At 30.1% G+C, this 26,381-nt stretch overlaps 3 protein-coding genes across 3 annotated transcripts in view; all 3 read right to left on the bottom strand.

Moving 5' to 3' along the window:
- Nucleotides 1-18,721, bottom strand: part of LOC113003340 (dynein heavy chain 1, axonemal) — a 132,388-nt gene extending 113,667 nt beyond the window's left edge. The window contains exons 1-11 of the mRNA XM_039457520.1: nt 18,652-18,721; nt 18,512-18,578; nt 5,505-5,767; nt 3,993-4,322; nt 3,228-3,357; nt 2,995-3,171; nt 2,578-2,925; nt 1,994-2,209; nt 1,549-1,808; nt 953-1,421; nt 287-611 (exon numbers count right to left, since the gene is read on the bottom strand). Of these exons, the coding sequence (XP_039313454.1) occupies nt 287-611; nt 953-1,421; nt 1,549-1,808; nt 1,994-2,209; nt 2,578-2,925; nt 2,995-3,171; nt 3,228-3,357; nt 3,993-4,322; nt 5,505-5,731 (2,482 nt within the window). The 5' untranslated portion in view covers nt 5,732-5,767; nt 18,512-18,578; nt 18,652-18,721. The remainder of the gene's footprint in view (nt 1-286; nt 612-952; nt 1,422-1,548; nt 1,809-1,993; nt 2,210-2,577; nt 2,926-2,994; nt 3,172-3,227; nt 3,358-3,992; nt 4,323-5,504; nt 5,768-18,511; nt 18,579-18,651) is intronic.
- LOC105207589 (lipase member H) lies at nt 18,648-20,775 on the bottom strand. Its single transcript, XM_039457533.1, has 6 exons — nt 20,586-20,775; nt 20,459-20,513; nt 20,219-20,367; nt 19,896-20,138; nt 19,343-19,543; nt 18,648-18,808 (listed from the first exon to the last, which is right to left on the bottom strand). The coding sequence occupies exons 1-6, from the start codon at nt 20,662-20,664 to the stop codon at nt 18,648-18,650; spliced, it is 888 nt and encodes a 295-aa protein (XP_039313467.1). The 5' UTR covers nt 20,665-20,775.
- A 2,791-nt stretch (nt 20,776-23,566) lies between these two features.
- Nucleotides 23,567-25,939, bottom strand: LOC120359562 (lipase member H-like). The gene is made up of 7 exons (XM_039457531.1): nt 25,635-25,939; nt 25,471-25,525; nt 25,247-25,401; nt 24,920-25,165; nt 24,457-24,696; nt 23,796-23,952; nt 23,567-23,708 (listed from the first exon to the last, which is right to left on the bottom strand). Exons 1-7 carry the CDS (start codon nt 25,714-25,716, stop codon nt 23,660-23,662), a joined length of 984 nt encoding a protein of 327 aa, XP_039313465.1. The 5' UTR covers nt 25,717-25,939; the 3' UTR covers nt 23,567-23,659.
- Nucleotides 25,940-26,381: the final 442 nt, after the last annotated feature.

Genomic DNA, 26,381 nt, shown 5'->3' with positions numbered 1-26,381 from the left:
CAAGAGTGGCGTGTGGGTCCGGCCAGTTAAGGCAAGTGTGGCGTGTGTCCGGCCAGTTAAGGCAAGTGTGGCGTGTGTCCGGACACTCTTTTCATTCCATTTAAAAAAGTTAATGTAATTTCGATCTGACCTTGGCGACGCCATCCAAGGTCAAACTGATAAGATCAGTAAATAGATCTTTTTAAACCCTACAACTTTTGTCTGAAACATTTTCTTGTAAAATGCAAGGGAACAGAAATATTGGGGGGGTCCGATACTTTTTGACTACCCTGTATATAACATGTACCGGATGCAGTAATCCATAAGACTTGGTAAGGTTCGAATTCCATTATTAATTTATCTAATTGCTCGAACGGCACAACATCTATGCCGAATAATTTTTGCCGCTTGTTCAACAATAAACCCGATTCTTGGCAATCTTTTAACATTTTCCAAATTTTCTTTACTTCTATAGCCATTTCATGTGCTTTGTTGATATCCGCCTGCAATGTTATAATAGTAACGTTTCCTACAAGTGTATTGATTCTCTCCAATAAAAGAATTTCGTCTTGCACTTGCAATTTATGAAATTTCTCATATTCACTGACAAAACGATTCTTTGCCGCGTCGATCTGTGTATAGTAAATGATAGAAAGGTACAAAATTAAAGATTGATAATAATTTATTAGAAAGTAATATATTATTATATTATTAAAAAATTGCTTGATAAAATATTTGTCAAATTTATTAATTTAGGACATTATAAGGTCATTAATTTTAAATAATTTATTCCATAATAATTTTAACAATACTCTTGATAATTTAATCTTTGGCAGATACTTTGACAGATACTTTTCAAGATGTTAATATATTTAAAAAAATTTGATTAATTACTTAATTTAATTATTTGTTATTTATAATAATACGTTATTTATATTAATGCATCGTTATACAAAGCATTAATAATTCTTACATATAATTGCACTTGCCGAGGAAAACCGATAGCTTGCCATTTGGCTTCAAAATCTTCGTCAGATAGATTCCACCAAAAGTGATCGAAGATATTATATTCATGCCTCAGCCTTTGTACGGTTTCATCCAGATTTTTCACTATTAATGGTACAATTTCTATCCAGTCCTGCTCTTCGAACAAGTGCTCGATATTGCGTGGGGATAACTTTAGTCTCGTTCGGATCTGTACGTAATCAGACAGAACAACATCGATTTTCGTTCTTAAGCTCTCAGTAAACATGACAAGTAACTGCGCACAACATTTCTGTCGCTTCTGCACGAGAAATTCCTTAAGAGGGCGAACATTCACGCGGAAAGGTCCTATAACAATGTCCTTCGGCAGTGCGTACTCGAGGATCGATTTCATCTTAAAATGGAAGGATACTTCATCTCTGATTTCCGCAGCAGTGTGACCTGCTTTTTTAAAGTCCCTACAAAAATAAAGTGATAATTAAAAAGATAATTGATATTTTTTCACTTTGTTAATCGATCTCGTTCTTCTTTGATTCAGAAATTCAATTAAATATTCTGATATCGCCTGAAGCGATCTGAACTCACTCTACATATTTTTCGACATCCAATTTGTAAATTTCTAAATATTGCTGATATTCACTCGCGTATGCCTTTAGGGGTATTACAGACTTTTGATAAGCGATCCTCAGGCGTTCCCGAACTTTGCAAATCTGTTCTTCCAGTAAGCCGACGGAGGTAAGATAGAAATCTTTGGGGAATGTCAAGAAAGGTAACAAGAAAGGGTGAACTTGTTTAATTTGATGACACTGACTTAAAGAACTATCTAATATGGCTATAATAATTTCCTAAAAATAAAATAATTTATTAACATTTAATATTTAGACACACGATTTATAATAAAATTAATTTATCGAATCAATAGTAGATATAATTTAAATATGTGCTTGCTATACCCTTACTCTTTGTTTTTATTAATTATAAAGAATCTATAAATGAGTGAAATAATTTACAAAATATGTGTTATCCATACCTCAAATGAATCAGGATCTGTTAAATAATAAACAGTTTTATCATTCATAAACATATCAATATTAAAGATAGGATTCACTGAAGATTTAAAGTGTGTGTTTACGAGATCATCTCCCCACACAAAATTTGCATCTACATTTAATGTACAAACAGCTGGAGCTTCTAATATTTCTAAATAGAAAACAATCGATTTTTTCACGAGATCTCGAAGAGCACCCTTTAGTAACAGATAAAATAATATAATTAATACAATTTGTTAGTGAAATAATTGTATTTTATAAAATTTATATATTTTTTTAAATTTTGTTAAAAATTTCAAATACGAGTTTAAATTGATCTTTTCACTTTTTATTTTAAATTAATTTAAAATAATATTTTTCTTCTTGAATATAACAAGAAAAATCTCTTAAAACTTTTTCTTTTTTATTTAATTAATCATAATAAAAATTATAATTATATAACTATATATTAGAGAATTTAAAATAAACAAATGCAATAAAAAAATAAAATGCATTAAACACATATTTTATTATGCGTATTAAAACTGAAACAACTGTATTAAGTCAATCAAATATTTTAAGTTACCTGCATTCGATGTGAAATAAGATCCATAAATCGTTTCAATTTTATTACACCGGACACATCATAATTTTTCTGTTCGATATCAAACCATCCTTTCCCGACATCTCTTAAACACAGCCTGACTGACTGTATAATCTTCTCCAACCACGTTTCTTTCAGATACTTTATCACTGTACCAGTCTCATGCTGCTGCTGCAGTTTGAACTCCGATAGATGCATAGATTTTCCATAATTCGAGACAAAGAGATTCATATTCGATATGTTAATGCACTCGACAACTATGCATTCCATAGCTTGATATACCTCCGGCAAAATATACAAAACCATCTCAGAGAAAATCTTTTTGATCTCCTGCAATAAATCTTGATTAAATCTCCTGAGTAAGATGCTTATCAAACGCAAAATACTCTTTGTAAATACCGTAAAGTTTTCCATTTCAGTGCATAATTTTCCCATTTCTGGTATTTTAAGCTCTTGAGTGTCATTAATTTCAGTCCACGTAATGAAATTAAAAATTCCTGGTTGTTGTTGTACGAGAGATCTCCACATAAGATCGCACATTACGCGACGATATTCCAGCACAACTTCGTCCATTGACTAAATATTTAAAAAAGAATCAGCAATTGAAGAAAATAAATAGGAGATATACTTACGTCCAAAAGACGTTTGGATTCATATTTCACGAAATTTTTTCGCGTGACTGAAAAGATTATAACTTCTTGCTGCTTTTCATCGAGTGTTAGCATACCTTCTACCGGCATACAGTCCAAATAAAAGTGATACCTACGTATAATTATATGGTTTAATTATTCTGAGAAACTTTCAAATCGTTTTACAAAGTATCTTGTTAGAATTACAGAAAAAAATTCAGAATTCTCTACTTTAATACGTACCCTACGTTTTCTTTTGAAGTCTGTTAAAAAAATAAATCTTTGAACATATTGACAAAATCCAATTTTTTTTGCATTACTTAAAATGGATACTTTACAAGTTACTTTAACAACATTTAGTGTTATTACAGTTTTATAAAATATAAAATACTGAGATCAGTTTTGTTAAAACTTCTTTTAGTTACATGAATCTCTTTGTGTCATTTAATTATGTTACATGATAAAAAATTTAGAAAATAATAGATCCTTTGTCATTTCTTATGTATATTTATTAAATTTTTATTTATTAGAATTTAAGTAAAAAAAGTAAAAAAATCTTTTTTAATTTTAGTATTTCATTTAGTACTTCATAAATTTGCTTCATAATTTTGTACAGCGAATCTCTCATATCATTTTATCTCGACAAATTAATTTTTTTAGTCATCTATTGCGCATAATATTAAAACTCAACTTTAATTAATTGTGTTTCGGTTTATATTTTCCTTATTATTATTTGAAAATATTACTATAAAATATTTCTGAATTAACCTAATACTAGTCTCCGCGATTTGTCTCTGTTTGATGGCAGCAGCAATCCTTTTGGCAAATCTTTTAGGATCTTCTCCAAAAAATCGGATATATATTCTAGGCAAATAAAATTTTCGCTTAAAACCATCTAAAGTGAGAACAGTCCACACTTTTCTTTCGTTATCATAACCCATAACGGCGGCGTTAAACCAACCATACAAATTATTCCATGTATTATCATCGTGATCAAATATCCACTTCTTATCTATAATCCTCTCAACAAATACTGTGGCTGGTAACGGATAATGAACGCCATTGATAATGCCTAAATTTATCCATTCCTCTGCTGTTCTATCGAATTGCAAAAGAAAATTATATGTTAACAATGGTGAAGATAGAGTATTGAAATAGCAAAAAATACTTTTAAAGAAATACAAATTGTATAAGTTGAGAGAGAGAGAGAGAGAGAGAGAAAGAGAAATTATAAAAAGTAGATCGCTTATAAAGAGAATATATTTAAATCTTTAGACAAAATTGTAAAACAAATAAATATGTATTTTAAGTAAATTTGAATAAATATAATATATAATATAAATTTCTCTATCATTAAAAAATTTTATAATAATTTAAATTTTAAAATACGAATATAATCTCTGACGTATAAAATTTTTGATGATGCTTCTTTAAAATGGAAGCTCCACTTGACATACTCAAGTAGTGACTTACTTTAATATACGATGTTTGCTACAATATATCAAATTTCATTCTCTAGTCTAAAACCATAGAAGCGTACAGAATTTGTAAAATTATGTTTAAACTACAAGCTCCTCTAAAGCCACTGTAGTACACATCGTATCGTATGATGCTACTTTAACGAGAAAATCCTTTTTATTACTATATATTAGTTATTATCTTGCATTTAGAAGAGTCCTTTACAAGTTATTTTGTTTTCAACAATTTTGTATATTTTTTAAATATTTTTGTATTTTTTTAAAATAATTATAAGTTATAATATATGTAGACATATGTGTAAGTAAAAAAAGTTGAAGTAATAATTAAACATAAGTGCTTATCGTTACATGCTGCTTACATTCTTAGAGTAAATAGAAAAATAGCTACTCTTTCACATGTTTTATATTTTAAATTTACTAATTTTTACATGCCTTATTATATTAGATAACATTTCTATTTATGCCTTTTTATATAGAGATAACATTTCTATTTAATTTTTTTTTATATCTTAAAAATATATATTTTTACATTCAATACATTATATTTAACATTTTTTAAATATTTATTAAGATGCTTCTTTGTAGGCATAAAATTTTAATCTTAAATTATATTTATTTTTAATCTATCTTTGTTGAGATTACTATATATGAATATCGTTACACTTTTAATTTTTAATTTATATAGAAATATAAAATTTTAAAAATATAAAAATAAATAAATTGTAATTGAAATAACTGTGACAATTAATATTTAAAACATTACTTGACAAACATACAATTATTATAACAGTAAATTTCTCACCTACAATCGTATTCCTCGTCGTCAAATAGTTCCAATGGTAAATAACTTGCCTTGGAGTATAAATCGTATTTCTCATCGTAGGAAAGTAGCGGGTGAATTTTCTCAAATGGTAACATATTATATGACTTGACATCTTCCTCTTTCAAAACATCTTCTACCTTGAGATTCTTATACTCTTTTCGTCTTCTTTCAATTTCAACATTGCGTGTCGGAATGTTATATGCCATTTGTATTTTTGGTAGAAAAGTTTTCTCCGGAAATGCCTTTGTTCATAAAGAAATGTAAGTTTCAGAAATTATTAAATATGTTTTGTATTAAAAATTAAATCGTATAAGAGTTTATATGCATTTGTTACATCAAATACAAGGTATAAAATCTCTGAAAGAAACTTAGAAAATGGAAATGTTGGCTATAAAATAAGAAGGAATGAAATATTTAGTATATTTAAAATTTTAACAGTATGAAGTTGTATAAAAAATATTTGTAATCTTTATATATTTATTTTTTCTTATAAAATATTATTATTCTAATACTGATCAACTTTTTCATAACGTGAGATATGTTGAATTGAAAATATTATATATAACAAAATAAATCTTAATTAAATCGTGTAGTTGCGCTTTCGCATGTATTTGCGTACAATAGATTTATCTTCGGGAAAAGTCATCCATTGCTTAGATTCGTCAAAGAAAGTTTGCATTTCTTGTACTTTAACGTCTTTTACAATTGGACTGTGTTGTTCGGCAAGAATTTCCTCTGCTAGATTAGTTTTTGTTGGGACAGTAGATAGGTCAACTGATTCTGTGTCTATGTGATTTGTTCAATTATTCAATATGATCAGTACATTGTATAATCAAGCATGCTTTGATTTAAAAAAAAAATAATAAAAGTCTTACCTGTAATAAGATCTGAATAATAATTCTTTTTAGGGGAACAAATATTTTCACCGTTGATATTTTTAATGTCCATTTTAGAACACTTAAAATATAAATGCAATCTCTAATGTGACGTTTATTATTTGATTCTTTAAACTCTAATCATTAACGTGCACATTTTAAACATTTTTACATTACAAGAGAATTCGTTCTCTATGAAGTTTGTTGTACATTTGAGCGTTAGTGTTTTGTTGTGTTAATTAAAGATAGTGTAGAAAGCGTTCTGTTTCACGCACGATGCACATATCTATGCATCATACGCATCATGCGTGAAACGGGACGCACCCATAATTTGATTCTAAATTAGCAAATTATATAATAGATGTAAAATGCGTAACTTCAAAGAAAATGTATTTTATATTTGTTGTTTACGTGATATTTTTATTTAAACATTTCATGTTGAACTTGCAATATTTTAAAACTTTCGTAACGGTGCCGACTTGACCGATGTCAGGTATACTCATATTTCAATGCTCAAATATACTAACTGTCAATACTGAAATGTACCAGCTCTGTTTCTCGCTAATGATAATCTCTCTACTTTTGAAGTAACTTGATAGAGTGAGGGTGCAGTCCCATGAAGCGTATCGGGCGTATTATCGCGGATTGTTGAATCTAGTATTAAGAAAAACTTCACGAAGAAAAACTTTGTAGCACTCCGTAGCACTTTGTAAAATTTCACGAAAAATATAAGTTTTACAAAAAAGTGTTTCAGATAAAAGTTGTGGGGCATAAAATGGTCTATCTACTGATGATACCAATTTGCCATAGAGGGATGTCGCCCAGGCTAGGTGGAGGACAAATAATTTTTTTTTTTTTTTTTTATAAAATGCCTTGAAAAAACTATCTCTCACCGTTTGGCCTGAGTGATGAGAAATAAATGTTCAAAGTGAATTTTTTTCCAAGTTTATTAATTGCATTATCAGGCAGCAGCGCATTATTTACCCACAGTCGGAATGTTATCATTTAACTTGAATGAACGTAGACAGATAGCAGCGCATGTCGCTCCGTGTATCATTGCATTTCGTGGGCCAATAAACGGATTTTTTCTTCTTTCATTGCATTTCTTCAAAACACAATCGTGCTAGATAATGCAAAACATTATTGTGCTTTACGATTGTTAAAGTAAGCAATTACTAGTCAGCGCAGTTATTAGCTATTCGTATTCGAGTAATACACAATTATTTAAGATAACAACGTTGAATTGAATATAATTCCTCTTTTATTGTATGTAATTTTTCAATTATAAACAAGCATTAATTCTTTTGGAATTATCAATTTTATTGGCATATTTCTATAAAAAGATGTTGAGATTTCTAAAAAAATTTCCAACATTACGTTTTTTAAGTTAAAAGTTAGTAGTTTTGTAATCATTATTTTTTTATCTCTTTTAAGTTATCTTAAATAAAATTAAATTTCTGGCGTGTTTTTTGCTTCTTTCTGCATTAGAAAAATATCACAAAAAATTTCAAGAAATTTTTTTTCTTATGTAATAAAAACTATTTCGAATATACGTGTTACTATCGTAATTTGCAAAATTTTTCTGAATAAGTAGTTTTAAATTTTAATATGAGGTATATTTGTAGAGACACAATAAATAAATATAAGAAATGATAGCACACATTTACATATGGATTTACATAGTCATATTTTAATCATCAAGATTTTAAATCATGGAAGCTTTTTAATAATTTTTGTCTTCTGCAAACAATCGTGCAACATCGAATCGATCATTCGTGCTGTATTTCAAAGCTATATGTAATAATTAAGAATCACGGATTATGGCGGATTAAGTGCAGACGACGACATTCCAGTTCTTCGTCTTAAATTTTCTTCATTCTTTGATTAGCGCCGTACGTTCTCATTACGCTTATCTATATCGAATTCTTTGACTGTGCTTCATTCTGAGAATCGAAACTCGTAAATATCGGACGTAAATAACGAAATGTTGCGAATGTAATCCCGACATAACGCATGAATCGGTCGGATTGCATGCCGCGAAGAAGAAATTGCGCGCACCTACCGAGCGTGAGCACATAATAGGGCCGTTCTTGAATGATACTTAATGAACTTGAATGCCTTATGGCAAGCGATATCACTCGCAATGATCGACTCATCTTACGCCGCGGATCGACAGACGCCAAGGGGAAACTTATGGCTCGCTCATAGTTCGTAGACTAATCGCAGACGTGGATAGGTCAGTTTTATTCGGTTGGTATACCATGAATATCTTTTATGGTATTTCTGAGAAACAAATTTTTCTGCAACATCAATCTTCTTTAATATCAGTTTCTTATAATTTCCATAAAATTAGAAAGAAAATTTTAAACAATTAATACAATAAAATAATAGTCCAATACGTAATTCGAAATTTAACTTGTCCTTTGACTAAATAAAGTATCAATATTTTCAAATAATTAGATTCTAATTTTTTAATAAAGAGTTCAATCAAATTTCCTGTAATTATGAAAATCAGTTTTAAATAATTTAAATATATACTTTCGAAAAATAAATAATTTATATTAAAAAATATTGGTTTTTAAATCTATAATAATTTTACACATTAATGTAAATAATGTAATAGCAAATCAAAATTAAATAATTTTAATTGTATGTGATAGTATTATATAATGTAGAAAGCGAAAGAGAACATTGTATTTCAGTCATTTTCCACATCATTTTGAATTATCGTTTAATTATATTGCGTTTAAGAAGAGCTGATCATTGATGTTATAGCATAAATTTAAAATTTTATAGCCTGAATATCTTACACGTAACTCTTCAATTCACACGATCCACTTGTTTATATCTATTGCAGTTTTTTATAAAAGCATTATAGAAAATATTATATACAGTTACATACATTTATTTATTATATATATATGCTTACATAAAATTAGCATTTTTCTACAACTATTTACCAGTGCAAAGAATAAAAATTAATTAGCTTTGCACACGCTATCTGAAAATATAGTTAAAATATTGAAGCAATATATAGAAATGTCATTAAATTTTTAATTACATAAAAAATAAATTACTACATTCTTTCTTCTCTTCTTATAAATATTAACACCGATGTGCTAATATTAAAGAAAAAATTTTTTTCTATTATCTCGTGATATTATAATCCATTTTCTTTCAAGAATCTTTATCTCGCTTGCTACGATTACACTGTCATTTATTAAATGTACGAAATTAAATATTTTCTTAGTTGATTGCTCAAGGTTAAAACAAAAACTTTATATTTCTTCTCTTCATATCAATGATTGCGTCGTTAACTCATCGATAACTCCAAACTCGAAACGTTCAAATTCTCTCGGGCTGATAAATCTTCATCCAGACGGTCAGTTTCCCCATGCAAATCCGCGCGAGAGAGCAGTCGCCCGCGCGTTACGACGCGCGGAGCCGTCCGGATAATCCGTTGCCGCTCTCGCACGTGGGCGGGACAGGTCGCGCATGTGTTCATTACCAGCGATGCGTTGCTATCATTAATATCGGGAACGACGCCTTATACAGAGCGCATCGCGCATCGCGCCTGACAGACGCCGTCGTGACCGGACGCGCGCGTCCGCGCGAATCTGAGCCGCATTGAATTTAATTAACGCCTCCCTAGCCCCGGTTGCGAACTCTACGATCAAACTCGGGTCGTCCACGCACGCTGGATATGCGTACGATCCAGATCATAATTTAATCAATGACCGAGAACACGCGCATCACGGTCCGACTTCGCCGCGCGTGTCGCGGATTTGCATAATCGCATGAACATACTCGAACCACGATAGGGTACTAGTTGATTTAGCGTGTCGGATGGTCGAGTCCAATCGCGCTTCATTTTCTCACTTCCAAGTTTCTAATTATAAACTGCATGAGGATTTTCTTTTCATTTGTAACGCATATCAATTGTTAATCTCCGAGTATTTAAAGAAAATTGAGAACTTTTTTTAGCGAAAGTCATCATCCAAAAAGTAATTGTACCTACATGAATCAATGATCAAAGAATAAAAAGATGTACAAATAATAATAAATTATGTAATTTATTGCAAACAATTATTCTCTATATTTATTTCAAATTTTCAAGTAAATTAACAAGTCAACAAAAAGTTTGTGATTATTTATAAAATTATTTTGATTAATCATACAAGTCGTTTACAATTTTTACTTCTTATAATAAATTTGAAGGATGACTTAAAAAGACTTTCATTTATAATTTAACTAGAAACGTATAACACATACTTGCAATTGTGTTTTCTTCACCTGTGTTTCAACAGTTTAAATCAACTTTAATTCACTCAAATAAAAATCTAATTTATCCGTTAATTACCGATGCATCAAATAATTACATGCATAAAATATTATATAATATATAATGTTGCGTAATTCTTTTTCAAAGTTAAGTGAACACTAATTTTAATAAGATGTGTCACCATGTCATCGCATAGAATTCATTGACCGTTAAGCCGGCTGTATGAAATGACGCAATTTTTATGGTCGTTTAATGTTAAAAATCTCGTCGCAATCCGGAGATTGCATTCGCATCGCGATGTCAAAACGTCACGCGACATGCGCGACGGTCGTAAGTGCTTTCGCAACAAAGTGCACTTCGTCAGTGTTCTCTCTAGCGGCCCACACGTCACTAACCTTGGAAAAGGTCCACTTCGAGAACTGGACGTAGCTCAGGCGCGTGGGTCGCTATCGAGGACGATCCGTGAAAAATGTCGAAGTCACTCGGAGTGTTGGACAGGTTTTGGTGATCGCCGAGAGCTCGAGAGAGCTACATTGCTTCGTCGTTCATCCCTAGATGGTGATCCTGAACAGGCTCGTTGTTTCACCATGAGAAGTAGCGTGTGTCTCGCGAATGAATGCATATCAGTGCAACTAATTGTAAATTATGCGCGCTTCTAGGACTCGTTTAAACTCAGAACACTGTTGGTACTTGACAGATGCGCGTGTTCTTTTATGTGTTCGCGTCTGTTATCTCTGTTTAGTGAGTTTATTACAGAGAGTACTATACGTAACGAAAGTTGAAGAAATTTTCTATATGTATATTAGAAAATACACACACGATTGGATTAGCATTTAGACTCGTATGTCTTACTGGGAATGGAAAGATTTAAATGGCCGAAAATTAAGTAAAAGGTTGTTTGTGTATGAATAAATAAACACACACAGAGAGATAAATTTTTTTTTGTTTTTACATTTTTAATGCTTTCAAATCAACCGCGAAAGTCCAATAAATATATAAAATTGAGAGCGATATTGAAGATGAATTGCGCCATTTGCACACTGCTCTGTTCCCGTCACAATTTTAAGAACAAGTCAAAATTTTTTCATTTAATAACTCATTTAATTTAATTTTCAATAACGCGATTTCTTATTTCACCTATTCGTAATATTAATTTTGTCATTGATTATTTTTGTATTTTATTACACTTCGTTGCAAAAATTCCAAGATATGGCGCAGTAAAATTTCAGAATAGTAATTTATTTTATTCGGCATCTAGATATTGTAGTGTCTTGTCTAATGTGAGCGAGATTTCGCCGTACTTGCGCTATCCTTGGGGGCAAAACGCAACAGTGTTACGCACGGAGAATAAATTTACATTCACGAACGGCGGCGGCTTTCAACGAGTTCGCTAGATAAAGGCGGTTCATTATGTGCCGCATTTATTACCCAATGGCGGTTCTCGATCGCCTCGCGATTGCCTTTAATCCCGTCGTCGAGATCGGATCTCGCCGGGATCTCGCGTAATCGCGTTACCGGCTTCCAAGGACCTGTACGTAAAGTATCTTACCCTCGCGGCCAACCGTCGCACACGCATTCTCGTTAAAGCGCATTGAGCGTTACAATGTTCGTCATTTGATGCAAAACTCGGGTCAGGGTTGCAGAAATTGATGCGATGGGTGACGCGTGCAACCAATGCACGCAACCAATATACGAAGTACTGAGTGGGGTTCGAGGACACCGTCTATAATCTGTTTTTCAACTTTTCTTTGTGTGTAATGTAGCACGTAATAAAACACTTTTTTATAAAGTGAAGAAAACAAGACATCCATAAATAAATATAGTTTGTGCTTACTCTATTAATATTAATAATTATTGTAAAAGAATGTAATAGAAAATTATTTTTATCATAAAAACTACAAAAATTCTAAATAAATTTGTTTCATAACAGATTCTCGCCCAACATTCAATAAAAAAAGTTTTTTAAAAATATTCTCTTTAAAAATAAATATTAAAAATATTTTTTTTAATTTTTATGAATATTTAATACCCATATATTGTAATAAAATTATTATAACATTATTAGCAAATATATTACACATATACATTATAAAATAGATAATACAATAATTAATATAATCCCTATTACACACGTACATTTTCAAAAACTTCCACTGTAGGAAAAGACTTTCTAGCAGTGGAAGCCCCGCGAATCTGTCTAGACACATGAGATTTTTACACTTCGTATATCTATCAATATGTACGATATGCGCACTGTTGTGTATGCGTATGTACATGTATTGTATATGCTCGAACTCAAAGTTAATCTGGATTAACCGGTCTTGAGCTCTTCGCGGATAAAAGGAAGAGTGAGGCGAAAGGGGTGGCGAGGCGGGACAAAAATCGAGATCAAAGAAATATGCCCTGTGGAGAAAAGAGACCAGCCCCCTCCCTCTCTCTTACTCTTTCTCTCTCTCTCTCTCTCTCTCTCTCTCTCTCTCTCTTTCTCTCGGTTGAGGAGCGGATTCTCGTTCAATTCTCGAGTGGCGATGGTAAGTGCATCGGAGTCAAAGTGCATTATTGTGTGCGACGCAATAGAGAACTCTGTCTCTCTCTCTCTCCTTCATACTCTCGCTTGGCAATTACGTCAATGACGATCGCATGAATGAAGAATGAGCATTAAATCATTTTGAATTATGTATGCAGTTTTGAAAGAGCAATCTTCGAAAATAATTAAATAGATCCTAAAAGTGTTTTAAATTCATGTTGTTAGTAAGAAACATCGTCACTTTTAAAACTTTCGCGAGAAACTTTTCAAAATCCGAAAAAAAAACTCTAATTAAAATATGAAAGTAGCTACCTATACCTCACATTGAGGTATAGGTAAATTATAAAAAATTAAATATTTATTTTAAAAGTTAGATAAAGAGAGAGTTTATTGTATTGCTTATTTACATACAAATAGATTTTTGAGAATAAGTAGTCAGAATTTAATTATCAAGGTACTTAACGTTATATAATACAAGAATTTATAAGAAATTGTAACAATGATTTTGCTGGATAATTTCTCCAAAAATGTCTTCAATTTGTATTTTTCAATTCTCAAAATTAAATAGATGGCAAAGTTACGAGTACGATCTTCTAACTCGGCTCCTCCACGCTTCGATAGCAAAATTTCATAGTAAGCATGACTTATGCCATTCTTATTCTAATCTGCGCGAAGCAGATGGCCGATCTCGTGCACGTCTAGGCGATTTAAACCATGTTCTTTTTAATTATCGCTTCTTGATGGACGTCATGTGAGGCGCCGCGTTGAAGCTGCGCGATGCGCAGTCCGATAATGCTCAGGTATAATGTGTAATAAATCACGAGGGGGTGATCTTCGTACACGTGTGATATATCGAGCTTATTATAACAGATGTTCGACACGATCTTCATTACGAGATGAGTGCAATATAAAAGAAAATTCCGATTTTATTCTGTCATATTCTATCTCAAAGCCATTGGTGATCTTTGCTACATTATTTTCAGTTTTTACCAACAAACTATTAAACTTTCGTATATTGAAGCAAATTTACACAATTACAACATAAATTAATAAAATTTAGCGCACGCGTGGCTGTATAATTATTTTTTACAGTTAAATACTTTTTATAGTTAAAAACAAGTTTAAAATGAGATTGAAATAATTAATTTATGATTGAAGATAAAATTTTTTAACTGTATGCAAAATATACAACATTTGAAAAAAATAATGAATAATTTAAAAATAAAGTTAAAATTAAACAAGATGTCTATAAAACATTCTCTCGTTTTATATCAATGCTTACAAGGCTAATAATGCCACTTATATTTAACGCGCATTTACGCCTAATCTGATTTTATTCGACGGAAACGGAGATAGAAATTCGAGGTTAACAAGGCACGACGATCGGACAGCCGCATTTAGCGTTGCACGATTGAAAATAACGACCCGGCGGGCATTCGTTCACCAAGAGCATTTCAACGACTTAGAATTCGTTTGCGTGCAAAACGCATCACTCTCGACCTCTGAGGGCCGGCTTTTAATTTGCTGCTAATAATACTAAAGACGAAAAGAATATCCGGTCGCGACTCTCAACTTGAAATCGTCCTACCTCCGTTGCCGGTACTCTGCTCGGTCGAATCATTGCTACAGGATGATACATGGCTGGATCGAAGTCTTTTACTTAAAACTTAAAGTTGAGAATGACAAACCAAGAAAAATAATAAAATTTTGCTAATTTTTAAGGATTAAAATAAATGGCAAATATTTAAAAAATAAAAATTCAAGTCTCTTTATTATTAAAATGTTAAAATTCTTTACAATGATTTATTAAATATATTAGCATTCTTAATTACGAAAGTATGTCCTCTATTGTTACTAAAAGAATAAATAAATTTTAACAATAATTTGAATTAAACTGTTTAAATATAGTCACAAATAACTACGAAAATCAAGTACGGTCGAGACTGTATCTGTATTGATTCTAATATTAAATTTAAATAATTTTCAGTTTTCAAAATTTTAAGCACAAAATTCGTACAATATGTCACTATAAATTTATTATTGTTAAAAAAAATTATTTTCACTAAATTTTTAGGGGACAGCAAATGAGCCCGTTTATATCTTATTGTTAGTAAAAAGAGAACTTGATATCAAAGAAAACTTTATTGCATTTAAATAATCTCATTCCTTTCGGATATTCGAAATTATGCATTCAATCATATTTTTGTCTTTACTCTTACGAGACTCTTTGCATGCATAGCTTCTTGACTTAACCGTGAATCGCCCTGTATAGGTATTCCATTAAGCGTTATTTTGCCCCAGTCGCGGTTAAACGTAGCCACGAGTGCGAATGAAAATTACATAGCCTGACCACATGCGTTCTCTCCGTGTATCTCTTTCTTTTTCTTACGGCCTTTCCGCCTCCGTTGTGCCGCTTTAAATGAAATCTGCTTTACAACACTACAGTTAACATGCCGCTGCACGCGACGCTCTCGGCGCGTGGTGGCAAGTGGTAACCCAGATGAATACGAAAAGAGAGAGATTCGTAAGTGCAGCAAGAGATAGACAGAGAAGAAGAGAGAAAGAGTCAAATTATGTGTTGCTCGTATCTTTGCAAATAATTGGTAGATTGGGTGGTTGGAAACGCAACGAATGGCAAACGCGAGAAATTTTTACGTCAAAAACTCCTTCAACACGACCGTTTAAAGGGGAAAACAAAGCAATATCTGCTGTCGTCATTTTAAAAGTATAACAATATTGTTCAACTTCTGACAGTTCTAAGGTCAGTACCTTCGATAGCTCGATTTTAACTTGTTTATATATTACAATTTATGCATCACTCCATAATAACAGCCACTTGCATAAATGCAACGGTTATTTATATTTAGATCCGGATACCTTTTGGGGACACAAGAAATCTGCGGAATGCGAACGAGCACTCGCGATGGGAGGTTCGATCGGCGAGAGTATCGGGGATGAAAACAATCTGAATCTATTATTCATGACGGCCAGCGTTCGATATGAAATTATAATCGGTCACTCGTGCGTCAATCTACCAAATTGATCCACAGTTCCTCTCAGAGTTGCCTGTGGAACGTGGGCGGAAGTGCCATTTATGAATTCGAAACAAAGGCAAGAGATTTAATCGCGGCAGACAGGATGGTAGATACGCTATTTGTTTTCAATGCCAGGAAATATTCGAAGAAACCGATACTTTTACTCTCCTGCGTACGTAAATGCGTCTTTTCAAAATTGCTCAATTTACTTTGTATGGTATAATTGTCGTAATTAAGTTTAAATGGTACGTTTTAATCTGAAGTTGTTTTCCTCTATTTTTAAATTATATTATATATATTATATATATATATATATATTATATATATTATATATTTTATTTCTACCAATAAATCTACGGACTCAAATAATCTTTTCATTTGACACTAACAATTAAAAAAAAAAAAAAATTAATTCGATTGCCCTTACGCAGGTAATTCTCTCTTATATTACAGTGTTACAATATTTATAGCATTTTGTCATCATTTCACGGTTATTGATTTATTATTCATAGTTCTAATTAATCTAGAGCAAAGTTTGCAAACTTGTAAAATCTGTTCGTAAAATTTTAAATAAAATTTTAACACACATATCGATTAAATAATTAAGAAACAGCAGCAGCAGAAACTTGTTTATACTTTGAAATATTTTTCATGCAAATGACACGCACAAGGCGACAAAAATAATGGCGCAAAAATTGTACAAGGAACTTGCTTTGTTCCACTCTATAAATCATCTCCGAGAGAGCGACAAATGGAGTTCAGCTACCGCGACTTATTTTATGGGTTCACTTGATTCTAATACGTGTCGCTCGCCAGTAATCAAAGTTCCCCGTTAGGGCTCTCATTAAACAGGGATTAGTGACGATATCTCTTGCTGAGAACGCCGAGTGTGTTTATGCGACGCATTGCATATATGACTGCGGATCTAGCGACCGGCTGAGAAATTGCGCATAACGAGAATAATTATACTTATAATAACGGGTTAGTAATCCGCACATACGGCTCATAATATCCTGCTCCGTTAAATATACGACCTGTACATCACAGCTTTATAATTATAAACATTCGTGAATAAAGTATCGATAAATATTCATGTGATAAATATTGATATATTCTTTCCAAAATTTATTATGCTGGATTTTGTTATCAGTTTTTTCCTATTGAAAAAAAAAACAGATTGCGACAAGCGCTTCGAATAATATTAAAACTGTCGAATAATCTTGTTCCAAAGAAACATAAGTATGTTGGCACAGGTATTTAGTTGCCAACGCTGAAATTCCATCGTTTTACTTTACAGTCTTGCATGAAATTAGCTCCGATATTAACATAAATCTGAGTGATTCTCGTGAAAGATAGTAACTTGTAACAGTTTCATGATTGTACTATTGTAGATAATAGCACTCATGAGTCGGTATTTTTCTATTGATATCTTTTACGCAACAGTATTAAACTGGTATTCTATTTCTTTATTATCTTTTTTTAATGTTCATTAACTTGACTAGAATTTGTACGTCTATGTAAATAATTTTATTTTATCGTTTGAGACAAGATTAATGTTAATAATAATAAATTTCACGACAATATGCTCTTTTTTATTTGTTTTCTTATATTTTACTGATATTCTATTATTATATATTTCACACATCTTGTTTAAAATAGTACCGTAAGTAGAATCAAATATTAAAAAATGTTAAGTTTTTTAAAAATACTGATTATAATGTCAAATATACATAAAAATTTTTAACTGTAATTTGTGATGATTGCTGACAATTTATGTAATATGTTGACATAAAACTAAAAAATAAACCTGTTTAGCAATAAAAATCAACATCAGCTAAGCTGTGAATATTAATCGAGTAATTAGAATGCGTATTGCATGCACGTATAATTACAACGTTGAGCTCGCAAATTCTAATAGATATTAATGTTTGACTTGATTTGCTCTAGCTAGAATCATAATGAACTTTGATCTAATCTCATTAGGACTTCTAATTTTAATTAATTTGTAGAATATATAGTTTTTCAATTTTATACATATATTAACATTTGTTTAAATTAGTAAGTATAAAATTTTATTAACCATTTATATTTCTCTAAATAATAGTTGCTTATATTTTTAAATATAATTTAAAAACTACATTTTTTTATTTAGAAATGTTGACGTTGAGTCGTTAGATAATTTGAAGAATAAAAAAAAATCATTTTGTAAATTTGGGTACTACACTCGTTTAATGCAAAAAAATACTGTTATTACACTTTTTACAAACCTTGAATTAGTGAATGCAGAACAATAATCGCTATATATCCTTTATACTAAAGTAAAATGATCCACGTCTGCAAAAAATTGTTAAATGTTCATGTTTTTTATTACTATATAAAAACAGTAAAATGTTAAATATTATCTTACATGTTTTGTGCTGCATATCCAATATCGATCTTCCAAATTTTATAGCAATTATTTAATTTATAGTGAATAAAAGAAAAACACTCCTTTGCCACAAATTTCATAGGATGACGTTTCAATTTTGCATAGAGTACGACTGATTTTTGATGACTACAGAAATCTAGCAAAAAAAAAACAATTAGAAGAAATCTTTGATAAATTGACTCTTTACAATATTATCAAGATACGTTTGATGTAATTTAAACAATCTCGGTATAGTTTCCCAAACATATGAAGCAGTCAAAATAATTTCAATCAATAAATTATCTTTACAATTTTCAATTTCATTAAATTTTTCTCAATGTTAGTAATTACTTTTAACATATGAAGCAATGAATATTAACATCAACCCTGCAAAGATTGCGGTCCTAAAAAATTACTTGTAGAATCTCGGTGTATTTAAGAAATACAATAGTGTAAAAGTTACAGAGCGATAATAATTTTTGCAAAATAACTGCATAAAGCTACTGTTTGGAGCCGAGTTTGTTTAAAAATTTAAAAACATATATATTTTTGTATGTATCTGTCAGATACCTCAATCTCCTCAAGATTAAATACATATTTAACAATGTATTCATCTGTTCACAATAATCTGTTGAAATTAATTTACTGCAAAGAGTTGATAATGCCGTTTAATTGCATTGATTATTATTACCGGTATCGCTTAACGGTAAGGCAAACAATTTGCAACCAGGTTGAGGACGCGTTCCACCGTTCACGTAATAGTCCGCGGTCCCCATAGATGTTGGGGTACCATATCCACCTTTGTCCGTGTGGATAACATCGACCCACATCGCGTCGTTACGCGTGAGATAACATCCGGGAAGATAAAAAATAGGATTCGCAGGATCCAATCCTGCAAACAATAATTTTTACATTGCGAAACGTTTTAAGATCCACGAATGATACATGCATCATATAAAACTACAAATTTTAACTAGCACCATCAGATTTCTTGCTTTAAAAACTATAATAAATATTGCTCGTTTTACTTTTTCTGAATACAGTAAAAACAGGTTTTTTTCGTAATATGTTTTTTCTTTAACAGGTTACTTGCCAACTCCTCACGTTAACGTAATAAATAAAGAAAAATATAAATGTAAAAAATACGATCGATACTTAAGAACCAATTATTTAAAATAATAAAAACTATTAAAAATAAAAATAAAGCACATGCATATTCAAGATTATTTATTATAATTAAATACCTGTGATGCGAGGTATCTTGAAGGTGTTGCATTTACCCACAAAGCCAGCTATATGAGCACCCAAGGAGTGCGCAATAATGTAAATTTTTGATACGTCCAGGCCACTTTCCACGAGTAGTTGTATACTTTGTGCGAATAAACTTCCTACTTTTTCAGCGTTTCTGAAAACGGACGCGTAAGTGCCATTAGAATATTTACTCCAGTCGAGTAGCACAACGTTGTCCGTTCTCCCGTAACAAAGCGCTAATAATGTAAACATATGTTAATTGTTTCTTGCTGATTTCTTAATCTATTCTAACACATAAACGCTTTAAATACAATACCTTTCATCATTATCTGAACATTGTTGTTCTCTGGAAATTGCTCATATCCATAAACGTAAAAAATTGTCCGTTTATTATCATCCAACACTTTGAGTAACGTCTGTGGCACTGTGATGGGATAAGCAATTGTTGCAGGAATTTCACTATTACTGATTGTGAGAAGCGCGTACTCATTATTTTTATTATTACACTGATTATTATTGCTAATTATTATTTAGATCTTTTGTTGTGGATACAAACCATTTGTAGTAAAGCAGATTAACACCGGTTGCAAAATCTAAATCCGGTTGATTACCTGAAGAATATGTGTACAACGTTAATATGTATGCTCGATGTTTGTAGAAATATGTGAAAAATTAGTATTTACAAGAACACAAAGATTGGCCATGTTTTATTCTTGTCACAAAAATTAATAGAACGTATAGATATATAATTGAGGATAACATTTAAAATGAAAGAAATTGCTCAAACAACAACAAGCACGCTTTCAGTCCAGGTGTCGACTGAATCGTATCAGTATGCCGTTCTACACGATAACTCGATTTGTAACGCAATATATATCTCCTCCCTATAATATACTCGTATATCTCCCTCTCTATACAGTACATTACGACATAAACTAAATTATGAGTTGTTTCTTGCATAAGCGTAGGCTTATAGCGAATTTGATTGGACTATACTAGTGCGCACTGGTACGCCCAAGCTAATAAATTATTCCAAAAAATTCGCTAAATCATCGCTGTATTAATTCACTTATTAATTCCCATTTCTGCAAACATTTATTAAATATTTTAAATATAAATATACGAAGAATCATAAAAAGAGATAAAATTACATAATTTGTAATCCTTCCAATTAAAATCGTGATTGGCAAAATTCTACATTTTTTTTTATAAAATCCATATCAATAATAAAAGCCAATTTTTATTAGTATTTTTTAGAAAAAACTGGCAAAAACTTTCAAGGCAGTTTTTTCGTTTGTGCGCTTTAATGATGAATTATGCAAATGTATTGTCACAATAATTATTACGATAACTACATTATCGATTTCTGGAGAATACAAATACCCAAAAATGTAAAAAATTGTTTGTTTATTTTCTAATACGTTTAATATATTTTCTGATGTTATGATAAAATAGACAATCGTAGAAGGGGTTTTATTATTACTGAAAAAAATTCTTTTACTCACATTATTACTGCTCATTACGATTTGGACATTTTTACATTTATACTAACCGCTTATAATAGAGCAGGTTGATGCCAATTACAAATTCTGATTCCGATAGATCATCTGAATAATAGAATGCGTTCAATTAGCATTTGTAATGTTACGTAATGTTACAAAAATAGACAGAAAACAGTGCATATTTACAGGAGCAATCCAATTAACTAGAAATGATCCTTGTCATAAAAAGTAGCAAAACATGATAATATACAATCAATGTTAACATTTTACAAAAGTAAAATATTTAAGAGCTCCAAGATAAACATTTTTAATGTAGATTTTAATTTTGAAAAAGAAACTCAATGTCAACATAATTTATATAAGTAGCATAGGTCTCCACGCAAATTAAATATGAAAAAGATAAGATAATTTACGGCAACATGCATGGACTTAGTGTTAATAATTTGAAATGGTTAAGTATACAAAAAATTTTAAATAAAAGATATAAAATAAATGATAGAAAGATTTTATTTGTCCACACCAAGACATGCATTCAAATAATATAGAATATTTTTCAGAGATAGGAATGCAAATATTATACTTGTTTTATTCATATTTCAGATTAATTCAACCAATGTTTTTCTGTGCATAGTAATATTAATTTAAATATTATTAATATTAACTATTCCATATTAAATATTTACTTTATTCTAGATTGATATAGGTACATGTTTATCACAGTATCTAGATAAAAAATTATTTAAAAACTATAAGTATATAATTTATTAGTTATGTAGTAACTTCGAATTTGACAAATTTAACGTTATACTAAATTAAATCGTCTATCGTATCATAACATCAGAAAATATATTAAACGTATTGGAAAATAAACAATTTTTTTACATTTTTGGGTATTTGCATTCTCCAGAAATCGATAATGTCGTTATCGTAATAATTATTGTGACAATAAATTTGCATAATTCATCATTAAAGCGCACAAGCAAAAAAACTGCCTTGAAAGTTTTTGCCAGTTTTTTTTTAAATACTAATAAAAATCGACTTTTATTATTGACATCAGTTTTATTATTGACATAAAAAAAATGTAGAATTTTGCCAATCATGATTTTAGTTAGTAGGATTACAAATTATGTAATTTTATCTTTTTTCATTATGATTCTTTGTATATTTATATTTAAAATATTTAATAAATATTTGCGAAAATGGGAATTAATAAGCGAATTAATACAGCAATGATTTAGCAAATTGTTTGGAATAATTTATTAGCTTGGGCGTATCAGTGCGCACTAGCATAGTCCAATCAAATTTTCTATAAGCCTACGCTTATGCGAGAAACAACTTATAATTTAGTTTATGTCGTAATGTGCTGTATAGAAAGGGAAATATATATTATAGAGAGGAGATATATATTCGTTTCATATCGCGTTTCAAATTAATATAAAGTTTTAAAAAATTACATTAATCAATTCTTTTATCTAATCATTTTCTTATGTTACAAATTCTTTGCAATCATTAAAAATCAGTTGAGCAATATCATATGCAATATCAAAAGGTTTTACTAAAAAATTATTAAAATTAAATTATTAAATATATTATTAATAGATTATTACATATTAAAAAAATTTTTGCTATTTCAATTAGAGATGTAGCAACAAGTCGCTTATCCGCAAATAATACACGGTACAGAGATGGAATATTTCTTATAAGAGTCACAGGGAACGGAATAAAAGCAGCATTATAATATTTTTCATTTTTGTGAATTTCCTTCTTTGAACAAGAAGATTTTTCAAACAAGAAAATGTTATTTTTTGAAAGGATTTTTCAAAATTAAAGCTCCAAATTTAGACTCCATAATAAGAGTAAATAAAACAAATTTCGACAAATACAATTTTTTTTATTTCTACCTAAAAATTAATTCAGAGGACAAGAATTTGATATCCGGATCTGCAATGGCATGTACAATATTATCAAAAACACCAAAACTTGTATTCCTACAGTGAAGTTATAGCTAATGATTTCAACGCGTGCTACCATAGCCATTAAAATGTCTGCTGACGCTAAATTTTTGTAATCTTTATCTATAATACCTACAGATTATTAAAATTAGTTACGCTGCTGAAGTTTTATCTATATGTTATAATGGAAATTTAAGACACACAATTTTTTTTATTTGCAACTAATTTTTTTATATATTCTTCATTCAATAACAACTGTATTTAATTACAATAAACCTTTTTTTATTACATTACAACAAATATTTAGTAATAATAGGGCTCGACTCCTGCATTGAAATAATAGTTTCCGGTTCTGCAAAAAAATAGATTGGTTGCAAAAATTAGTAATAATATTTATAATAATATTAAACAAAAATAATTAGAATATCAATTATCTTACACATTGCATGCGTCTTTCAATGCGTATCCAATGGGAGTTGCATTACATTCCTTATTCAGGATATAATCATTAAATTTACATGCCATAATTTTGGTAGAATTATAAATCGATGTTATAAACAGAAACATTACTCTTCTATGACTGCAGAGATCTTGTTCTAACATAAAAAGAACAATTAGATCAAAGAACAAATAATCTAATTCTTTAAAACTTCAATACAGTTAATTTAGTATATTTATTTAAATAATTTTCCAAAAAGTTTATTAAACTCAAAGTGATAAATTACTATATTAATAAAATTAATATATGATGAGTTCAAACAATAAATCCTAAAAATTCAATTGCGATTATTGCACAAATTATTTCTAAGAATTCAAAAAATTTTTTTTTCCTCTTTTATTTATAAAAATATGAGAAATTAAATTAAATCCTGATAAAATAAAAGTATACACTTCTAGATGACCGAAAAATAGAAATAAATGTTGACAAAGAATTTTATATTAACATTTTTCAAAATATTGTTAACTTTTCAATTGTATCAATCGTATATAACAAAAATAACTATTTATCGAAAATCGAAATATAATATTTACTGCAGTAACTTGATACTATATTTATACTGTAACGTATTGATATTATATTTAGTCGTATTAATTATTACTTTCATATTCGCTGATGTTAAGTGACGCTGGAATGGGTGATGTGCAATTAGGTTGATAACGACAACCACCATTTGCAAAAAATTCCACTGTTCCCGTATAGGGTAGCGCGGGGGTGCCATAGAAACCCATATCCGTGTGGATAACATCGACACATTTCGCAGCGTCAGGCGTAAGATAGCATCCTTTTAAAATAGTATTATTTGATACCGCCGGAATATAACGATTTGCAGGATCCAATCCTATAAACGATAATTTTACTTTGAAGAACATTTTAGGATAATCTTAAAGTTATTTGCATCGTACAAAACTACAAATTTCTTTTGCGGATTTGTTATTGATTTGATAAATGAAGATGAATAAAAAATGAAAAATATCGTTACTTGAAAATCAAATATTAAAAAATAACAAAAATTAACCATAAAAATAAAACACATGCATTTTAAAGATAATTTAATCATATACCTGTGATGCGAATTAACTGAAAGTTCTTATTGCATTTGCCAGCAATGCCAGCTATATGAGCGCCTAGTGAAAACCCAATGATATAAATTGTAGATACATCGAGACCGGAATTTACGAGTTTTTGTAAACATTGAGCAAATAATACTCCTACTCCTTGGGCGTTATTAAAAACGGTCAAGTAAAAACCAGAAGAATACTTGCTCCAATCAAGTAACACAACGTTGGTCGTTTTTCCGTTACAAAGAGCTAATGATGCAAACAAATTTTAATTTGCACAGTTTTTCATTGATTTAATAATAATCTATTTGTCTATTTCAAATGCAATACCTTCCATCATATACTGGACAAGAATGTGATCTGGGTATAGCTGCCATCCAAAAATGAAAATATTTGTTTGTTTAGTTGGATCTAGTACGTTTATTATATTTTCTGGCTCCGTAATACTATAGGAGATTCTATCAGAAGGATCCGTTGCATTATTACTGAAAAATATTTATATAAAGCATTACTATTTTTTATAATGGTTTGAAATTTTTTTTATTAATACTGACCATTTATAATAGAGCAGGTTAACACCAATCGCAAATGTTGAATCTGGTGAGACACCTGAATGATAGAGTGTATTTAACGTTATTATTCTCGATGTTTATTAAAAATAATATCAAAAAATATGTGGATAACATCAAACAATATGTGGATAAGTTTGCATACTTACAAGGACAATAATCGAATTGGCCAGATGCTACATTTGTCATAAAAAATAACAGAATGTAAGAATATGCAATCGACGGTAACATTTTAAACAAATATATTGCGAACTTCAAAGTACGTTTTATCAGTATGCCAACGCGGAAACGAAATGCAATTTATACTAGTGCCACCACCTTATAAACTGAACGTGACAAAGATAAGCAAAGATAATTTGGAAAAATGATATGTATGTTCTTCTTTATTGTTTGAGTATTTTAAAATGTTTACAGAATGCGTACATTAATAATCATAAATAAAAGGAAAAAAATAAATAACATTTGGCTGATTAAATCGTTTCAAATAAAAATATTTTAACGCAATTTTAAGATTTGGTTATTTTAATATTAATTTGTTATACTATAATTAATATATAATATATAATGCTTCATAATGTAACTAATATAATATAAAGCAAGAATGCGCATTAAAATAAGTGTAAAATATAAATTATTTTATTCAAAATTAACTATATTAGGCTGAAATAATTTGAATAGTAATAATTGATCTTCGACAAGTTCCGACGATTCCCAGCAAAATAATTGATTTCCAGCGGGACATTAGTTAAAATTTGGCAACTGATAAAACGTTTTAGACATTTTTTAAATGTTTTAAAGACTACTTTTACAAAGTATCTTCAAGACATTTCATACAATTTTAGACTTTGTGTTGATTAAGTGGCCATTTGATGTGATTGGTCAGTCAGTTTTTAGAA

This window comes from Solenopsis invicta, chromosome 14 (assembly GCF_016802725.1).
Source record: "Solenopsis invicta isolate M01_SB chromosome 14, UNIL_Sinv_3.0, whole genome shotgun sequence".
NCBI classification, from domain to species: Eukaryota; Metazoa; Arthropoda; class Insecta; order Hymenoptera; family Formicidae; genus Solenopsis; species Solenopsis invicta.
This window is presented reverse-complemented; position numbering and strand designations above follow the sequence as displayed.